This window comes from Kogia breviceps, chromosome 4, assembly GCF_026419965.1.
Source record: "Kogia breviceps isolate mKogBre1 chromosome 4, mKogBre1 haplotype 1, whole genome shotgun sequence".
In the NCBI taxonomy this organism is placed as follows: Eukaryota; Metazoa; Chordata; class Mammalia; order Artiodactyla; family Physeteridae; genus Kogia; species Kogia breviceps.
This window is the reverse complement of record NC_081313.1, coordinates 135,504,651-135,522,637: the sequence shown is the minus strand read 5'-3', so window position 1 is coordinate 135,522,637 and position 17,987 is coordinate 135,504,651. Positions and strand designations below refer to the sequence as shown.

At 40.3% G+C, this 17,987-nt stretch overlaps 1 protein-coding gene across 6 annotated transcripts in view; it reads right to left on the bottom strand.

Moving 5' to 3' along the window:
* Positions 1-17,987, bottom strand: part of EBF1 (EBF transcription factor 1) — a 399,420-nt gene that overhangs the window by 69,904 nt on the left and 311,529 nt on the right. For all 6 annotated transcript variants that reach the window (XM_067031999.1, XM_067032000.1, XM_059062921.2 and 3 more), the window contains one exon: positions 10,370-10,496. In XM_067031999.1, the coding sequence (XP_066888100.1) occupies positions 10,370-10,496 (127 nt within the window). The remainder of the gene's footprint in view (positions 1-10,369; positions 10,497-17,987) is intronic.

The following is a 17,987-nucleotide window of genomic DNA, read 5'->3' as shown; positions in this document are numbered from 1 at the left end:
TCATATTTCTCATGTTTTTAAAATTTTCTATCCTATATGAATATGCATGATGTTCATAATGATACAATTTGTTTAAAATATGTAAGGCTCCAGGTCCTGTCAGACCTCACCTGTCCTAGAAATACCCACTCTCCCATCACTAATGATCTAATTTAAGGGATCATATAATTCCAAAACTGAATGAGTGAAAGCAAACCCCAGGGGGTTTACAGCTGTGCAGGCTATGGTATCCTTGGACTAGGGTCCGAATCCTGGCTCCTCCATTTATTAACTACAGAACCTTGGGGAAGGCACTTCACCTTTCTAAGTGTTTTTATCTTTAAAATGGGCCAATAATAGAGTCAGCCTTACACAGATTCTCAGGGGGGAAAACATGCCTTACATTCTAGTAATGCAGGCAGGAAGAAGATGGAGTGGGAAAGAACAGTATAGAAGTCAAGAAAGGCTGTTGGAAGTCCACAGGGTAGAGAGAGGAAAGGCGTTCAAAACTCTAGTGAGAAATGCTGCTATCCTGGGGAACGTGGTTTGGGAGGGGCCTGCATCGCCCCACCTATTGTCATAATTTTGGACTTAAGTTTCAGACATAAGTGTTTTAGATGAGTTCTCATTTTTACTTATGGAAAGTACAGTCGTGCTTCACATAGTGGGGGGAAATTTACAGAATTCATTGACCCCCAGAGGTGGTTCAGGTAGAACAAACAGCTGTGTGTCAGGGGGTTGGTCCCAACCTCTCAGACTCAGGCCATCTGAGACAGGAGGCCTTGGGAGCTACTTCCATGCAGTCAGCTGGGGTGGCTGATGAATCCCAACCAAAAGGGATGCCAAGAACGAGGGTATAGGACTAATGACCCTGTGCTAGAGGTTTCTCAGGAACAAAAAGAGATGAGAACCCAGATTCAACGTACCTATGCTTTAACGAGAAGATGAAGATATATCTCACGATGAGATTCTACTGAAGTGTGAAATGATTATGAGAGACTAAAAATTGTTTTAAATTCATAATGCCCTGATGTTTATGATAGTTAAGTGAAAGAACAAATTAATATTATGTAAGGTATCACCCTATTTTGGTAATGATGCAGATAATCTGCATAGGAAAAAGATAAGACATATGCCATTAAAAATAATATGAACAGCTAACATGTATTGTTTATGTTTAAAGAACTGGCAGAAATGTGGGCAATTTTAATACTATTTTAATCATTTTCTGTTGGTGCTTCCTAAATTATCTGAAATCAGTGTGTGAAACGTTGCAATAAAGAAAGAAAAACAAGTTTTAATGCTCTAGTGGGCACCACACCACTTAGTTTTAACAATGAACAGAAAGACGAGTATCCGTACCACTGTAACTGTGGACAAATAAAATAGAAAATGATCCTCCATCAAACATTTGGAATATATCTTAGGAAAGGAGAAAAAGAAAGAAATTTATTTTCATCTCCCTCTCACCCACTGCCCTCCGTTTCAAGGTACATAGTTTAAAAACTGAAGGGTTAATTTATCATGATGCTGGGTAAAAAACAAAAACAACAGCCTTGAAAAACTCCAAATAGTTTATTGGCTTTGAAAACCAAATAATGTTATATTATACTAAATAGATTAGAGGCTCAAGACTTTATAGTATTGCATTAGCTTGGCAAGGATGCATATAAAGCTCAGTTCCTACCTTTATTGTTAATAGCTTTCTAATCCCTGACTAGAAATTTATAGTTTAGAAATGGCAACACATCTTAAAGATTAAAGCCATGTGACAAGTAGTTCATGTCCCTTAATAACCAAATCACATGCCTTAGATTGGGGAAGCTTATCTGCCTCCTTCTATACAGTTTCATTGGTAGGAAACACTTTATATCCCTATTACATGAATGATGAATGGGACCGTTGGTTATGGTCTGTTATTTGCTTGGCTGTAGTCAATATGTTTTCTTTGGACAGGGATTTCTGTGATTTATCTCTCTCCTGGCCTTATCACTTATTAACTCTGGGTAGACAGGAAAAAGCCAAGGTTGTATATAAGGCCTAGTGGCCATTTAGACCTCTAATGTCAGTGAAAATGTCCCTTTTAATGATCGTTACACTAGCTACTCAAGTCCTGATTATACTCCACTCCAAAAAGGAAATAAAGGTCGTATTTCTTGGAAAGTATGTACATAAAATATGCAAAATAATATGCTTCCTTCAGACCAGCTTTATTCTTTGCAGAAACGGCTTTCATTTTACAGACGTCACAGAAGTGCAATGGGTTACTTCTAGTGATTCTTGTTGCTGTTTGTCCCCATTATGGCACCAACAGTGTTTAAATTTACAAACGCCAGTGGGTTCAGGATCACCAATCACATCAACGTACATCAGATCAGGAGCAATCATATTTCGTGAAAAAATTCCCTCTGGCAGAGGAGAAGAGGCTTGGGACTTAGCCTTTGGATCACAAAAGCAAAAAGAATAAACATTCCCTCTGCCTTGAATTCTTTTCTTTGTGTGTAAATGGCTCATTTGGAGTAATATTTGAGAAATGTGGACAGGAGCAGCCTGTTAATTTTTCTTTCTTCTTGGGTCTTTTCCAATTAGGACACTGCTAAGGCAAAACTGCTAGTCAAGTGTTCATTACACAGCCCTCCTTCAGCTGAATCCTAAGTGAAAACAATCTGATATAAAAGAAAACGCTTTCTTGCCTTCCTTTCCCCAATTCTTCCTGAGTTTGCTTAGGCCCGTCTTTATAACAATTAACATATGTGTAGAATATTACCCTTTACAAAACATTTTCATGCCCATTCTTTCATTGATACTCACAAGACCCTTTGGATACCCAGAGAAGGAAGGACCCCACCGCCTATTAAGTGGGAGGAAGTAAAAAAATCTGGGCCTGAGCCCTCCGTCCCCTCACCCCCACATCCAACCCATCTCCAGGTCCTGTCCACTTTTCCCCTTAAATACCCCCTTGAATCTTCTCACTACATTCCATCTCTACCCATTACCACCCAAAGTCAAGTCATCAAATCTCTTTCCCGGAATACTGCAATGGCATCCTAACAGGTCTTCCAACATCCATTCTGGTTTCCTGTGCTCCAGTCAGCCATTTATTTATTTATTTATTTATTTATTTTTGGCTGTGTTGGGTCTTTGTTTCTGTGCGTGGGCTTTCTCTAGTTGCAGCGAGCGGGGGCCACTCTTCATCGCAGTGCACGGGCCTCTCACTATCTCGGCCTCTCTTGTTGCGGAGCACAGGCTCCAGACGCGCAGGCTCAGTAGTTGTGGCTCACGGGCCCAGTTGCTCCATGGCATGTGGGATCTTCCCAGACCAGGGCTCAAACCCGTGTCCCCTGCATTGGCAGGCAGATTCTCAACCACTGCGCCACCAGGGAAGCCCTCAGCCAGAGGTTTTTGTTTTTGTTTTTATTTTCCCAAAATGAAAGTCTGCTTATATCCACCTGACCACTTAAGGATTGCTCTTGAGATGACAACTAGACTCCTCCCACTGGCTACAAGGCTTCAAAGGCTTGTCTCTGCCCAATCTTCTCTCTCACCATTCTTTTCCTCTCTCACCATTCTCTTCCTCTCTCTTGAATTTTCAGCTTCACTGGAATTTTTACAGCCTTCCAAGATGCCACGTTTCCTCCCATTCAGAGCCTTCTTACATGCTTCTCTCGGCTGGAGCACTCATTTTCTTTCCCCCACCCCACCTGACCCCTATCCTTCATCAATTGCCAGGTTAACTCTTAATCATCCTTCAAGTCTCAGCTCATGCATCTTTATCTGAGAGAAAATACCTCTAACTGACTGACTGGCAGTCCTTTGTTTTATTCTTGTCTGAAACTCTGTTTCTGTTTTTCTGGGCACTTAGCAGGTTTGAAATTGTAAATTTATGAATATCCACATTCCCTCTTAGACTACAAGATCCCTGAAAAAAGGGACTGTGTGTGGTTTTGCTCAACATGGTTTTAGAACACTGCCTAGAATAGAACAGGCAATCCACAAATATTTGTGAGATGAGTGAATGAAGTAACAAAAGAAAGTCATAAAATCAGAATTAGAACCGAGATCTTTTGATTCTGACTCGAACGCCTAGAAAGAAACAATTTCCTTAATCAGATGAAAGCTGGCACACATATAATACCAAACAAAATGTGCCCTAACAACCAATTCTTTGTATTTTGAAGAGAAGCATTCCTATTGTCTGCTTCTGTCTTTTTGCATTTACTTTTAGGGAGCATTCATACTGTACCAGGCACTGCCAGAAGTGTGTCACATATATTTACTTATTGACTCCTTAGATGCAGGTACTGTTAAAATATCCTCATTTTACAGACAAAAAAAATGAAGTGTATATATAAAATAGATCGAACCCCATTTTTTTTTTCTTTAACAAAAACCCCAGTGACTGTGTTCTCTACATGTAAGTTTGAGTTAAAAGGGATATATTCTTAATTAACAGCTCTTATTTACATTCCCTGTCATCCAGAGCACAAAAATCAATGAGGACCCATTGCTTCTGGGCAATATGTCAGTCAATTATTAGAGAACACCTATTGCAAGTAAGATGTAAGTCAAGTAAGTCAAGGTGCTTCAACACAGTGGGCAAAACAGTGTAAGATTAGGGAAGGTTCGCTCTTCCCTCAAGCAGCTTGTGGACTTCTTGAGATGTGTCTACCTAAGATCAAAAGAAGAGAGCCAACAGTAGAAGGAAGTGAATGATGAATGAGCCATCTAAGCACATGCGACAAAAGAGATCCAAGGACAGAGACTCTTCCAATTAATCAAGATGAGCCATAGGGAACATCAACGTCACCTAGTCCAATTGGCTCATTTTACTACGGAGAAACTGCAGTCTGGAGCATGTCAGCAACTTGTCCTATATCTCACAGCCAGTTAGCAGCAGGGCTGGGACTAGAACTCAGACCTCCATGATCTCAGCCCAGTGCCCTGGCCACTTGCTACTGTGGCCAGAGAACACCTCTGAGGGGAAATAAGAATTTGAACTGGAACTTACAGAGGAATCACCATGTCCAAGGTAGCTAAACATGAAGTGAGCATGAGGCATAGTTAGGAGGCTGGTTTGAGTGGAGACAAGGAAGCACCAGGCCCAGAGCATAGTGAGCTGTGAATGCCAAGCCCAGGGGTCTGGGCTACATCTTACATACAGGGAGTATAGATAGGGAAGGTTTCTCTGCAGGGACATGTTATGAAAGTGGCTTTTCAGAAGATTAATCTGGCAATGAACTAGTTTAAGACGAGGCTAAAGAACAAGAGATTCATTAGGTGCAAACTTCTTCCCTAAAACTGATGACTTTGTTTATCCCCAGGATGGCAGCCTTCATTTGTGCAGGAGGTTTCCAAGAACTAAAAACAGAGTTTTCTCCCCGAAACCTCTTGAACGGGGATTGAAGCTGATTATAACCTAAACACCTTTGAAGGGGGCTGGTGATAGACGGTACCCATGTTACTATGGCCTCCAGGTCAGGGGTTGAAATTTGGGATGGAAATAAGAGAACAGGTGTGTGTTGTTCCTGAAAAATCAACACCTGAGGACTTTATAAATCTGGGCTGCCTTTTTAAAATATGTATTGTTTGAGGTGGTTTCTAAGAAAATATTTGTTATATCAAAATTGTTCTCATCACATTTATAAATCTTTTTCTTGCTGCCTTATACTGTGCTCTTTATATTTGTGGTTGATTGATGTTGCTTCTTTAATTTACCAATGACTACAGTTTTGTTACTAAAATTCCTAAAGGACATTTCTTAGACCTCTAGGAACCTGGTAGAGAAGATAAACAACACATATAAAATATTACACCACGGTAGGGACTCAGCAACAAATGAATGAATGAATAATTATAATGGTCATCAGTTATTAATGGAAACTACTAATATCTGGCTAAGTGCTCATGCTAGCTCACCTTAGGTGCTTTATACACATTTCCCTAATACTAAGAACAACCCCAGCTAGTTATTATTCCCTGTGATAATGTAAAGATGAGGTGACTGTGGTTCAGAGCCACCGTACAATGTCCCAAAAATAACCTGTCTGGTAAGTGGTAGAGCTGAGAGTTCAAGCTACACCCATCATCTCTTAAACCCAAGGACTCAATCGCTATGCTACATCATCTCCTTGGAAGTGAGGGAGGAAAGACTAAGGGGAAGGAATGAAAAGAGGGAGAAGGGAAGAAAGAAGAAGAGAGAGTGGAGGCAGAGGGAGAACGTAAGAGGAATGGGAAGAAAAAAGGAAAATTTGAAAGACATGATACATGTCATCAAGTTTCATGGAACATATTCAGCCAACATGGCCCCTTCTACATGCAAAGTAATTTGGAGCATGAGGTACAAACAAGAAGCATTTCCAGGAAGAATATTTATTTCAAAGTGGATTCTGAGACTAACAAAGAAGGATTATGTATGTTTCACAGGGGCAGGAAGCTTGGTGGAAAACATTAAGAATAGGAGAACCCAGTGGTAGAAGGGATTTGAGATGTGACCTACACAAACATCTGAGCTGTTAGATGATCATCCACTGGGGGCTTTCACCCAACTTTTGGCCTGGTGGCCCATTTCTCCAGTTATATTTTTCCCAAAGTCAGCAGCCCCTCTAGTGGAGGAATAACTGGACTGAAGTTAAAAAGTACATTTGGATTTGGCCACCTCTTATGAGGAAAAACCAATTCTGAGAACTTTGAAGAAGCAGCTAAAGGCTCCTGGGAGTCTCTTATCAGCTCCCAAGGTTACTTAAAGTTTAGTGGGAGAGATTACAATTCTAAAAGATCCAAGTCACTTCAAGACATAACAACTGCAGGAAAGCAAGCTACGAGAAGAACAAAGATGTTGGCGAGACCCCTTCCAGGGCAGTGGAGGTTTATGGGGATTTACTTCCCATTGGACTGATGGACCAGACACACGATTAGAGAGGGCTTTGAAAACAGTCCTGTCCTTAGAAAGGGTTTTTGTTTCCTCCTATTAGAAAACATGATTTAACATGTAAAGTCAGCCTTGCTCTACATTTACATAAGAATAACTGGCCGCAATAAATCAGATCAGGGATGCGCTACTGAACTTTTTTATTCTGATCCAGTTGGGCTTCACTTTGCTCCCTCACTCTGATTGGGCAAACACCAGAGAACCGCACAGCTGGCAGCTGAGAACACCTCACGTGTCCCTGGTCTGAAGCACCGAACAAAGATGGAGAGCTGCCCTCCTGTCCCTACCAGTGGGGCCAGCTTGCAAGCAATCTGTGTTTAGTCAGATTCTTTCCCCCCACCCCCAATAGTCTGCCTTTATTTGCATAGATTAGGCCAGGCTGTTCCTGTCTCAGTTGTGTGGGGGTTTTTTTTTCATCTATTATAGATTTTTAGAGACTTGCACATACTCACACCCAAACCCTGTCACACACACTCAGAAAACAACAGTGCCTTAGTTTGGGCTGTTGTTTTTCAGTCCTAGGACATTTCTTTTTAAAGGGAAAAATTCCAAGTGATATTCTACTAAGAAACAACTGTTAGCTCACCCCATCCAGAAAACCAAGCCTCACATCTTGAAATGCCGTGGATGTTAAAGAAAATGAAATGTGAGCTTCTGTGGGTGGACGGAAGGGGAGGGCTGAAGGTTTCCAATGAGCTGAGCGGTTGTTCGGATATGAAGAACAGAGAGGATTTACAACCCATCTCTGTGCCTCCGCTAGAGAGTGGTGACAAGCAGAGAGGTAAACTGAGCAAATCACAGAGGCTCGGCAGCAGTAGCCATAAACACTTCATGATAATGATCAAGAGTTCCAGGTGTGGTTCAGAAATTAACAGAGACTCCCTTTTGCTAGAAATGGTGTAATGTCACAGTGACTGTGAACAGCCAGCTACACCAACAGGGAAGGTTTTGCACCACTTTCTTTGAAAATTTTATTTTTCCAATGCAGGGAGAGGTGAGAGTCTCTCTTAGAATACTTAAAAAACTAAGTCTTCTTGTCTATTGCCCACAGTTTGAGGCAAGATCAGCAGAAGCATTTTTTCATACTTTAAATTTCCCACACACTTAACACACGTGAGGGAAATCCTGGAGTGCACACCCAGGATTTCTCTCTCTTATCCTTAACTACTTTGCTAGACTTGCAAGTCAACAGCTTTTACCTTTGATCTTAATTCCCGTCTTATACAGGTTTTCCAAGATGTGATTTCTTAAATTGATGGCAATTTTTTTAATGGTTAAAAAAATTCCCAATAACGATGGGTCCCCTAGCTATTATCTTTTGAGAACTTAAGTAATTTAATGGGGATGATTTTTTTTTTTTAACTTTTATGGCCAGGTGGCTCAAGGGGATATTTTGTTGAACACTGATTAAAAATAATTTCTTCTAAAGGAGTCTTGACCACAAAATGGAACCATTAATGGGCAGGGACGTTGTCACCAAAGCGGAATCATGCCTGATCGCCTCTCGTTCCTCCCATCACACGAGCATTTTCTTCTTCTTCTTTTTCTTCTCCTTTTCTTGTCCTTAATGGCAGAGTAAATAAGCAGCCAGCGAGGCCTAAATGTTTTCGGCCAAAAACAGAGTCCAAACTCCTCAGAGAAAACATTTGGCCTCTGTGGTTTTGTAATATGTTCCAGAACACTGAGTTCAGTGAAGAACATTGTGAAAAACTCCCATCCATCGGAATGATGGTGGGGAATGTTACAGTATCAGAAGTTTCATTTGGTCCTTTTCCTGCAGGCCCATAATGAGGCTTGTAAAAAAAAAAAAAAAAAAATAGCGCTATGTGGAAGTTCTCATGGGAAAAATGAATGGCAAGAAATCCTAGCTTTAAAAGAAACAGCTAATCTGCTAGTTTGATTGTTCTTCAAAACTTACGCTGAACCAATGAGCCTAATTAAAAACACTTGGCCTACTTCTATAAAGCATCATCGCTTTCTCTATGCTTCGTTTGTATACAGCACCAAACTCCAGATAGACTATTATTTTTTTCAAGTGCTCACTAACAAAGTGCTGACTTTGTTGGGATGGCTGAGCTAATTTCTTGAACTCGGTGTGAAACCTTAGCTAAACAAAATTGTGGTAATTTTCCTTAATTTGTAAAAGTGATTGGAGTGCAAACAAAATTTTCCTCTTGGGTCAATCCTATAATTTTCAATTAACTAAAACTAATAGGCAGGCAGGCACCAAACCTGCATTTTGTTTAAAGGGCTGGGAGGCATTTCCAAGGGTCAGGATGCATTCATTGTTTTTATAATTTTGAGGGGGGGTGGAGAGTCACTAATAAGCATGGTCGGTTTTGTTCCTAGTGTTAAAATACAAAAGGAAAGATGCTTCGAGGTGAAAGGTCACAGCAAAATAAAATTTGTCCATTTAATTGTATGGTTATGATTAGGATGTGCTAGCACAGTTATTCCTTCATGCTCTGGAGTCTCCTTGTGTGAAAGCAACTTACACTCTGTACTTAAGCTGGCCTTCTGGTCCTTTATTGAATGAAGAAGGAAACATGGGGCCAGTTTCTGGAGACAGCTACCCAGTGATGACTGCTACTTAGCAGAGGACCTAGAATGTTACCACTCCCAGGGTGGTCCCTGGACCAGGATCACCCACCTCACCTTCGGAGCTTGTTAGAAATGCAGAGTCTCAGGTCCCACCCAGAGCTGCTGAATCAGAACCTGGATTGCAAAAAAGATCCCTCGTAGGGATCTTTTTGGTTCCCTAAAGATTGTTTGGTTTGCACACAACAATCTGAGGATCTCTTCAGGTACACACTGGGCACTCAGACTATGCACTTGGTGTATTTCCATAGAGAACATGCCTGGTTCTCTCCATGTGACGGGAGGAAATTCACATTCACCCTATAACCCTAGCTTCTTACTGCAAGGCAGGTCCATGTGCCAAGGCTGTTTGGGGTGGCAGGGGGCAGTCGGTTGGCGGTGCGGGGGGGGAGAAAAATGCAGCTTACAGGGAAAGAAAGCATCAATCCAGAATGAAATACAAAAATCACCAATTGTCGTTAATACAAATGCCATGACCAAGCTAGAAGAATGTCGTACTGGGCGTTAAAGCACATCCCTACTCCACAAAGCAAACGAACCACCAAACAGATGGTTTAACATCCAGGGAGACTCAGGATTGTCGAGAACTCCCTTCCTCTTCCCTTATTTCTCATGCTGCTGCTTTAGGTATCCAACCCATGATTTCAACAGATCCTGTCATTCAACACGGACACCCAGATGAATTCTTAAATAATAATAGTAGTAGTAGTAGTAGTAGCACCTCATTTGGTCATACATAGGGTGAAATGGAGAAAGAAAGTGGGTCTTAAGAGAAAATAGATTTTAGAATAACACACATACAAGATAGCATCAAAAACCCACAAGGCCAAGGCAGCTCTGTCCACCATCTGCAGTAGTTCTTACCTGTGTAAATGAATCTTCCCGGTGTCCCTTTGCAGAACTGTTTGGATTTGTAGGACAATGTGACCTCTACAACACCAGGGATGTGCCGAGGAGGAGTTTGCACCCGGATGGCATGAGGAGTAATCAACTAGGGGGGAGACATTTGGGAAAAAAACATTGTCACTGCATTATGTAAAGGACTCATTTCATATGTTTCTTATCAGCTCTCAATAAACATAGCCTTCAAACACATAATTAACCTGTCAGTGTTTAAATACAATCGTGATGGAACCTGTATAAAAGACACTGACGACAATATTTACAAGTGCTCTGAGCACAGCCATAACAACTTTATCTGAGTTTTCCTACACGGCAGGCACTCTGCTTCCTGGTTTGAAAAGTGAACCTGGCCTAATGAAATGATTTATCTACTACAGGATATCCTTTGGAAAATCTGTTTGAAGCAGACACCCAAATCAGAGCTGAGCTCTACCACTCCTCTCCAGAAGCTGGTGGGCCTGGTGTTTGAAGTGAGCCCTTAAACATGTGCAAAACACAGAGGTAGGAAATCAGTGGGCCAAGGTGCTCTGATTAGCTGCAGAGCACATGTAGGAAATGCCCCTGAAGACCATTTGGTGCATTAACTACCAGAAGCACAATCAAAGAGCTTTAAAGGGGAAACCCAAGAATGTGCCTCCCTGAAATAGCTGAGGGATCTAGCAGAACTAAGGACTGTCCATAAAAGGGAAATGGAAAGTTGGGGAGGGGGCTGGAGGATGACCAGTGGTCCATTATGCAATGCCACGTGCACAATGAGAAAGGTCATTTCTGAACCCTGTTGGCAGCCAGAGTATACTGCAAAGCAGAATTTATTTTTTAGTACTTCTATCATTGTTTATATAACTAAAATGTTATTAACGGCCATAAAACTGGCATTATCTGGTTCTTTGAAAACCCCAGCCCTGGTATTTGACTGGCTGACCTCTGATGGTGCTGGACTCTGCGTGCTCTCTAGCTGTGGTGTGTGCAACAGCCCATTCGTTACTCCTTTCGGACGCATTTAGATCAGTGCTGCAGTACTGAGTCAGTATGCAATGGGTGATCACTTGAGTTTATAATAAGTCATGTTTGTGCTGTTCTTATAACTTAGAAAGGGCTTTTGTTTCAATGTGCAAATTTAAATGTTTTGCCCAGAGAATCACAGGTGACACCATGAGAATCCAGGTGACACCCACAAATTCCAGCTCCTGCATCCTGCCTGGGTAAACTGTCCTAGCACAAAGTCCTGGCAGAAAGAATGTTAAGAAAGTTGCTACTGCTAAAATCCGCAAGTAATTTCTTTCAAATGCTCTTTCTTGAAACATAAAGGTCATCTGCATAAAAATCATTTTATCTTAGTAATTAGAAATGCCTATCCTCTTCCATAGAATGTGTGGACCCTTAGTTTATTTGCTGGAAATACACAGAAGACACTTCAGTAATACCGTGCTTATGTGAAACCCCCGGAGACTGAGCCCTCCATGGCTAAGTTTTTCAGACGGCTAAGGGTTTATCCATAAAAGCACAAAAAATATTTAAGATTTTGACCTTTTCATACTGAAATTCTTCCAAAATGCATTGTATGTTTTCTAAAGTAAGCAAAGTATATATAATTTAATTTAGCCTTGATAAATCAAGATTTTCGTTTGGAACACCCCTTCTTATACCTTGTATCAAAGCTCTATTTATCTTAGATCTATATATCTTCTATAATACAGAAAAGCCTTAAGTGACCACTGAGGTATGAGGGGCTATTTTCCCCTGCACTAAATGGCCCTGGATACCTATGAGTTTTAAATTATTTCTATTTTATTCATTTTTTTGATCTTTTTTCCTCCTGTTGTCCTTTGCATCTTCTATACTGTTCTTCTAATCTTTAAGCATCGAAATCAGGAAATCAAGTTTACTATTGTATAGAGAATAGGAGAAGAAAAGAGGCTCTGAAGAGCAGTAAAAGATGATCTTCCAAAATCAAGTGCATGTTTAATCTCAACTGATCAGACAGTGTTTTTGCAATGTTGGGATTAACACTTGTTGAGTACCTAGGTTATCTACTACATTGCCGAGGATTTTACTTGTATACACTAATTTGGTCAGAACGATCGTAAGTATTTTTATCCCTTTTTTTCAGATGTGAAAACAGAATCATAAATTGTTAAACTGCTTGCACAAATCACCCTCATTAGAGCAAATAAGAGCAAAAAAGTGACCCCAATGCAGTTCAAAAAATGACAGGAACAAATTCTTCCTATTTAATCATAAAAAAGAAATTGTTTATATTCATACCTTTAAACTTTTTAAAGGTAGTATCAAACTCAAAATTTTCAGATCCGAAGATTGTGTGTGTGTGTTAATCTACATGCTATATCCATTTTTCATTTACTGCCTGGTCCTTGGCTATGTTTTTGATGGTGGAAGTTGCCATATAGTTATATTCCAAGTAAGTAGTATGCTTCTATCTTAAGAGTTACTTGGACTGTAGAGTAACATTAATTCACGATAATATTTAGGAGAACTTTCAACCAGTTACAAAATACTTCACCTGCCCTCCCTTTTCTCAGGGGAAATACGTTTTAAAAGATGGAAAGATATCAGCAGACAATCAAGACATCTTTTGAAGCATAAGTACTTATTACCTATGAGTTGATACACTAAGAAACAAAATTCATGGGCCTTACAAATTGATTAGATATGACTGCAAAGAAACTACTAAGAGAGTGGGGTGTTGGCATAAAGTACTAGGCTCAGGAAATAGAAACGAATTTTCATTTACAGTTTTATTTTCAGCTTTAATCAATCACTCTAACTAAAGCAGGGATTCATTCTTGAAATAACTATCCTTCACAAATGAGGTAGAATATGAATCATCATTAGAGAGTGAATTTGTTGATGTTTTCCTTGCTGTGGATGTTAGTCTGGGAACAGGCTCTAGCACTGACACATGATACTGATGGCTTACAGAAGGAAAAACTTGTATCTAACTTCTGTCAGTTGAAAGCAGAGGCTTAATTACTAATCACTCAAAGAATTACAGTATATATTACGGGAAGGAAAGCTAGTAATCATTTAAAACTAACACTCTCATTTCATTAGCGAAGGACACAAAAGTCCAGAAAAGTCTAGTGGCTTCAAAAACTGACCCAACATCTTAGGAAAAAGACAGGGTCTAGATTTGGAAGTCTAGAACTCAAGACCCACCTCCAACCCCCTTCCCCCATCTCAGGATAAATTTCCCACATTGTTCCAACCTGGCTGAACTAAGGCAGCCCCTCTAAGTTACAGAAGGAGGAAGGGCTCTAGTAAGTCTAAATTTTCCGAACTTCCATCATTGGAATACCACTTTCTTAGTTTTGCCATATCTATAAACCACCTATACAATTATGTACTTAAAAATTTTTAATTGGTTAACTTTTTGTTTAAAATAACTTATTTTAAAAGGAAGCTATATTATTATAGCGAATGGTATCCCCTGCCAAAATAAGAAGGAACTGTGGGTGGTAATCTTAAGGTTAATATAATGTTAAATCCTAGCTAGATAATGTTGACAACTTGTGTGGGTTTATTGAAAAGGGAGTTGAGCTAGTGCTGGACGTTACAGACTTGTTTGCCCCAAATGACACTTTGTCCCTTAACATAAATCAGAGGGATTAAAAGAGAAATAAAAGGAAAATCACTTTCTAATGATGTGATTCAGTTCTACTTAATGTCTGTGTCGAATCCAAAATGGTCTCCTGTACAACCAGGGGGGGCATGTACCCCACACTTTGGGAAATTCTATTCTAAGTGATTAGAGAACAGATTCACTCTTTTGACTTAACTTCCTTAAATCACAAACCAAACGAGCTAAAAATAAATATTCTTCTGAAACCCTGTAGCATCTGACACTACTTTCTTCCTTTTTGGAAGTCTACACTTTCTCCATTTCTGTGACAGTAATTATGAGACCTAAGACTTGCAGAGCATCTGATGGTTTATCTAAGCACTTTCACATTCACTCTTTTAAAACCCATCCTTATGGGATATGTATTCCAGATGAGACATGTTGAGGGTCAAGCAAGTTAACTAACATTATTTGAAACAGTAGAAGAAAACCCATCTCTTACACCTGTAAATAAGTGTTTTACAGGGCTCCTCTCATATTCATTGGTTCCTGTTCTCTTCATGTGCCAACTATTCCTTTCTGCCAACTTGTTAACTGTAGAAATTTCACAAGTCTTGTTCTAGATCTTTTTCTTTTTCACTTGCCTGACATTTCTTGAATTCACTCATTGGCTCAATCACCTCGCCTAAACTGACTTCCAAATCTACACCTGTAGCTTTGATCTCTTTGGCCAAGCACCACATTTTTTACGAACAACAGAGTAACAGAATCTCCCTGAACATGTCTTACTGCCACCGCAATCTCAACAGGACCCAAGATAAATTTATCATCTTCCTACCTATAAGTGTATTTCTTGCTCCTGTGTTCCCTCTCTCAGCTAAGGGAACACTCTCCTTTGAATCACCCAAAATAGAAAACAGGATCATCTTACTTTTTTCCTCCCTTCAACTTTTCTTTTAGTCATGTTGATTTTACCCCGCACTGAATTCCACTGGCCCCTTGCCTGCCTTCTTTATCCTATTCAGGTTGTCACCCTTTCTTACTCAGATGACTGCAATATTATAACTGCCTTCTAAATGGTCTCTCTCGACTTCTACCTTCTCCACCAGAATTATCTTCTTCAAATCAACCTCACCACATCATGCCCTGACTCAAAACCTGCCCCCTTTGTGTATGGTATACAGTCCAGACTCCTTGGCATGGTAGTCAGGTGCTCTAAGGCCTGACAGCTGATCACCCCTGCTAGTCACCCTACCCACTCTGCCCTTCCACACTCTGAAGGCCATGTGGATACATGAAAACACCACAGCCTTGCCTAACATCTTTGCTTTGTTCATGCCATTTCTTGCCTAAACTTTCCCCTACTGATGTTCTTCTTGTTCTTTAAGACCCTCACCAGATGCTCTCTCTTCCAATAAGTTTTACCTGATCCACAGTTACCTGCACCTTGGTAAGAATTTATATAATTATGGAATGTATACTATAGAACTTAGCATCCTATCTTACTTTGTGCCATAAGATTTTCTTACACATCTTTCTCCCATTAGATGGTCCCTAAGATCAGCTACAGGGTCTAATTCATATCTGTATCCTCTGAAGTATTTAACTGAATGCCTTACATACAGGATATTTCCAAAACATTTCTGAAATAAATACTTGTGTAAATTAGACCAGAATTCTACTACATGTTGGATTGCATTAAGCAAGCAATCCCTATCCATAAGAACCCACTGTTCTTAACCTGATAATATTTAACCCTCATTCCCTAAGTTGCTCTTAAAATTAATTATCCAACTGGCCCAGCACTCAGGTCCCTACATGAGACTACTGCTCAGATATCATCTAAGTGGTAAAAAAGAAGATGTCTAAAGGTCTGGGACTCATTCCAGCGAGAAGGGATAAGGCGAAACAGAAAAAAATGGTTAAGCAATACTAAAAAGTGGGCCACAAAAGATCAATGCTCCAACAGCAGTGTTTATTTCTAGACTGATGACATTAGATGTGATATATCTTCTGTCTCTCCTGATTCTTCCTCGTGTGCGTGTGTGTGTGTGTGTGTACTTCTGTGTTTGTGTGTGTGAGAGAGTATGCATGTGCTTGCACAGGAAATAATAATCATATAAATAATTCTGGAATAAATAAATTCATACATGTATAGGTATTACTTTTATTATGAGAAAAATATTAGTAAAATCAAAAGTAGAATACTATCAGTTTTGTGCAATATGTATTGCATGTGATTATTTGAGAATTAGATATATTTTTGCATGAAGAAAGACCAAAAGGAAAAATCATCAAAGTGTCAAGAGATGTTACCACTAGATGGTAAAGTTACGGGTAATTATATTTTCCTCTGCTTACCCCCCTGAATTTTCAGGCTTCTCAGCAATCAGAATGCATTAATATTATAATCAGAAGCAATCATTTTTAAGTGTGGTATAGCAATGAGAGAAACACACATGGTCTCTGCAAGGCCCCAGAAGAGGCTGCCAGCATGCCAAGGACCTGCCGGCAACAGCAATTTTGCTCCCTCCGAGCTGCCTGTGTGAGCATTTTCTCTTCTCCAGACTCAGAGCACAAGAGCAGAAGAGTGCCGAGTGGTCGGCCAGGCGAGGCACGCTTGCTGTGGCCTCTGGGTACAAAGTGAAGCTGCTGTGACCGTGAGAGACAGGATGCAGACACGGGGGGCGGTGGGTGAGGCCTGTCCTTGACAGAAGTGGGAAACAGGAAAGAGGAACAACTCCCTCTATGGGTGCACAAAGAATCATGAAAAATGCATAGGGTTGGAAGCAAAACCCCAAAGAGGCAGTATGCAAAGCCTGGGAGTCTAGAAGAGGGGAACAGGATAGGATAATTCTTCAAGTGGTTTTTATAAAAGTCTCTAGCAGGATCAAAAGTGTGACCCACGTGGTGGGTGAATGAGAGTACCTAGTATTTTAAAATACTAATGGAGACATGTTGGAGAATTCTGGGGGAAAAGGACAAGTCTTGGGAATCACCTTCTTCTCTGAGAGCCAGTAGCTCTTACTATCTGTATCCCTGTAGCTCACACTAAATGGATGGTGGTGATGACCTTGATGGTGACTTCAGCAGCAGTGACTTTTCATTGTCTTCTTACTATGTGCCACGTACTGTGAGAAACTCCTTCAGTGATTTCTGTCCTATAGTATTAGGGACAGGCAGGGGTAGTAGCTGGTTCACAGATGTGAAAAATGAATTTCAGGAAAGTTAAGAAAAATGACCAGGGAACCAATAAGAATCATCAAATCTGCCTGACTGATGACCACCATTATACAACCACAGCTGTCCCTCCCTACTACTGTTTATTGTTTTTCCATAATTCCTGGCACTTGTACTTTTCATCCTACCTCCATTGTTAACAGGGTGGAATGGGTCCTCAGCCTCTCCTGCATTCAAATACGTTCTGGGAACACAGCAGGTCCTCAGAATAACCTTTCTCATTGGTGACAGGCTGGCTGAGAATTATGTCCCAGCAAAACAAAAGAGCAATTCCAAGATAAGCCTTTATGCACGTTTTCCAACCAATGGAACTATATGAAATAAATGCAATTTGAAGTTCCATGCCACAAAGCCAAACAAATAACTGGGATTACTAGAAAGTGTACCAGTGATTTTTCATTACCACCCTTAGTACTTAATATTTTAGCCTTAATCACTTTCAACACTAAAAAGTAAAAACAAAACAAAAAACTCCAAAACAAGCAAAGACTTAAAGAGAAGGGGTAAAAGGAAGGAAAAATTCAAGTTTCTTCTCTGGGAAAAAAATTAACAGTTATGACTAGACAAAAGCTAAAGTGGGCACTGGTACAGTGGTTTTTAGGTGTTACGCCTCCAAGAGTCTGCGATCTAAGGTACACTGGCCCATTCACCCAGTGTCACCCTCTGTGCCTCACTTTACCATCTTATCCTGCACCAGCTCCTGCTCTGTGGGAGTACAGACAATAATGTTAAATATGCTTTGTGTTTGGGTAGAGCTTC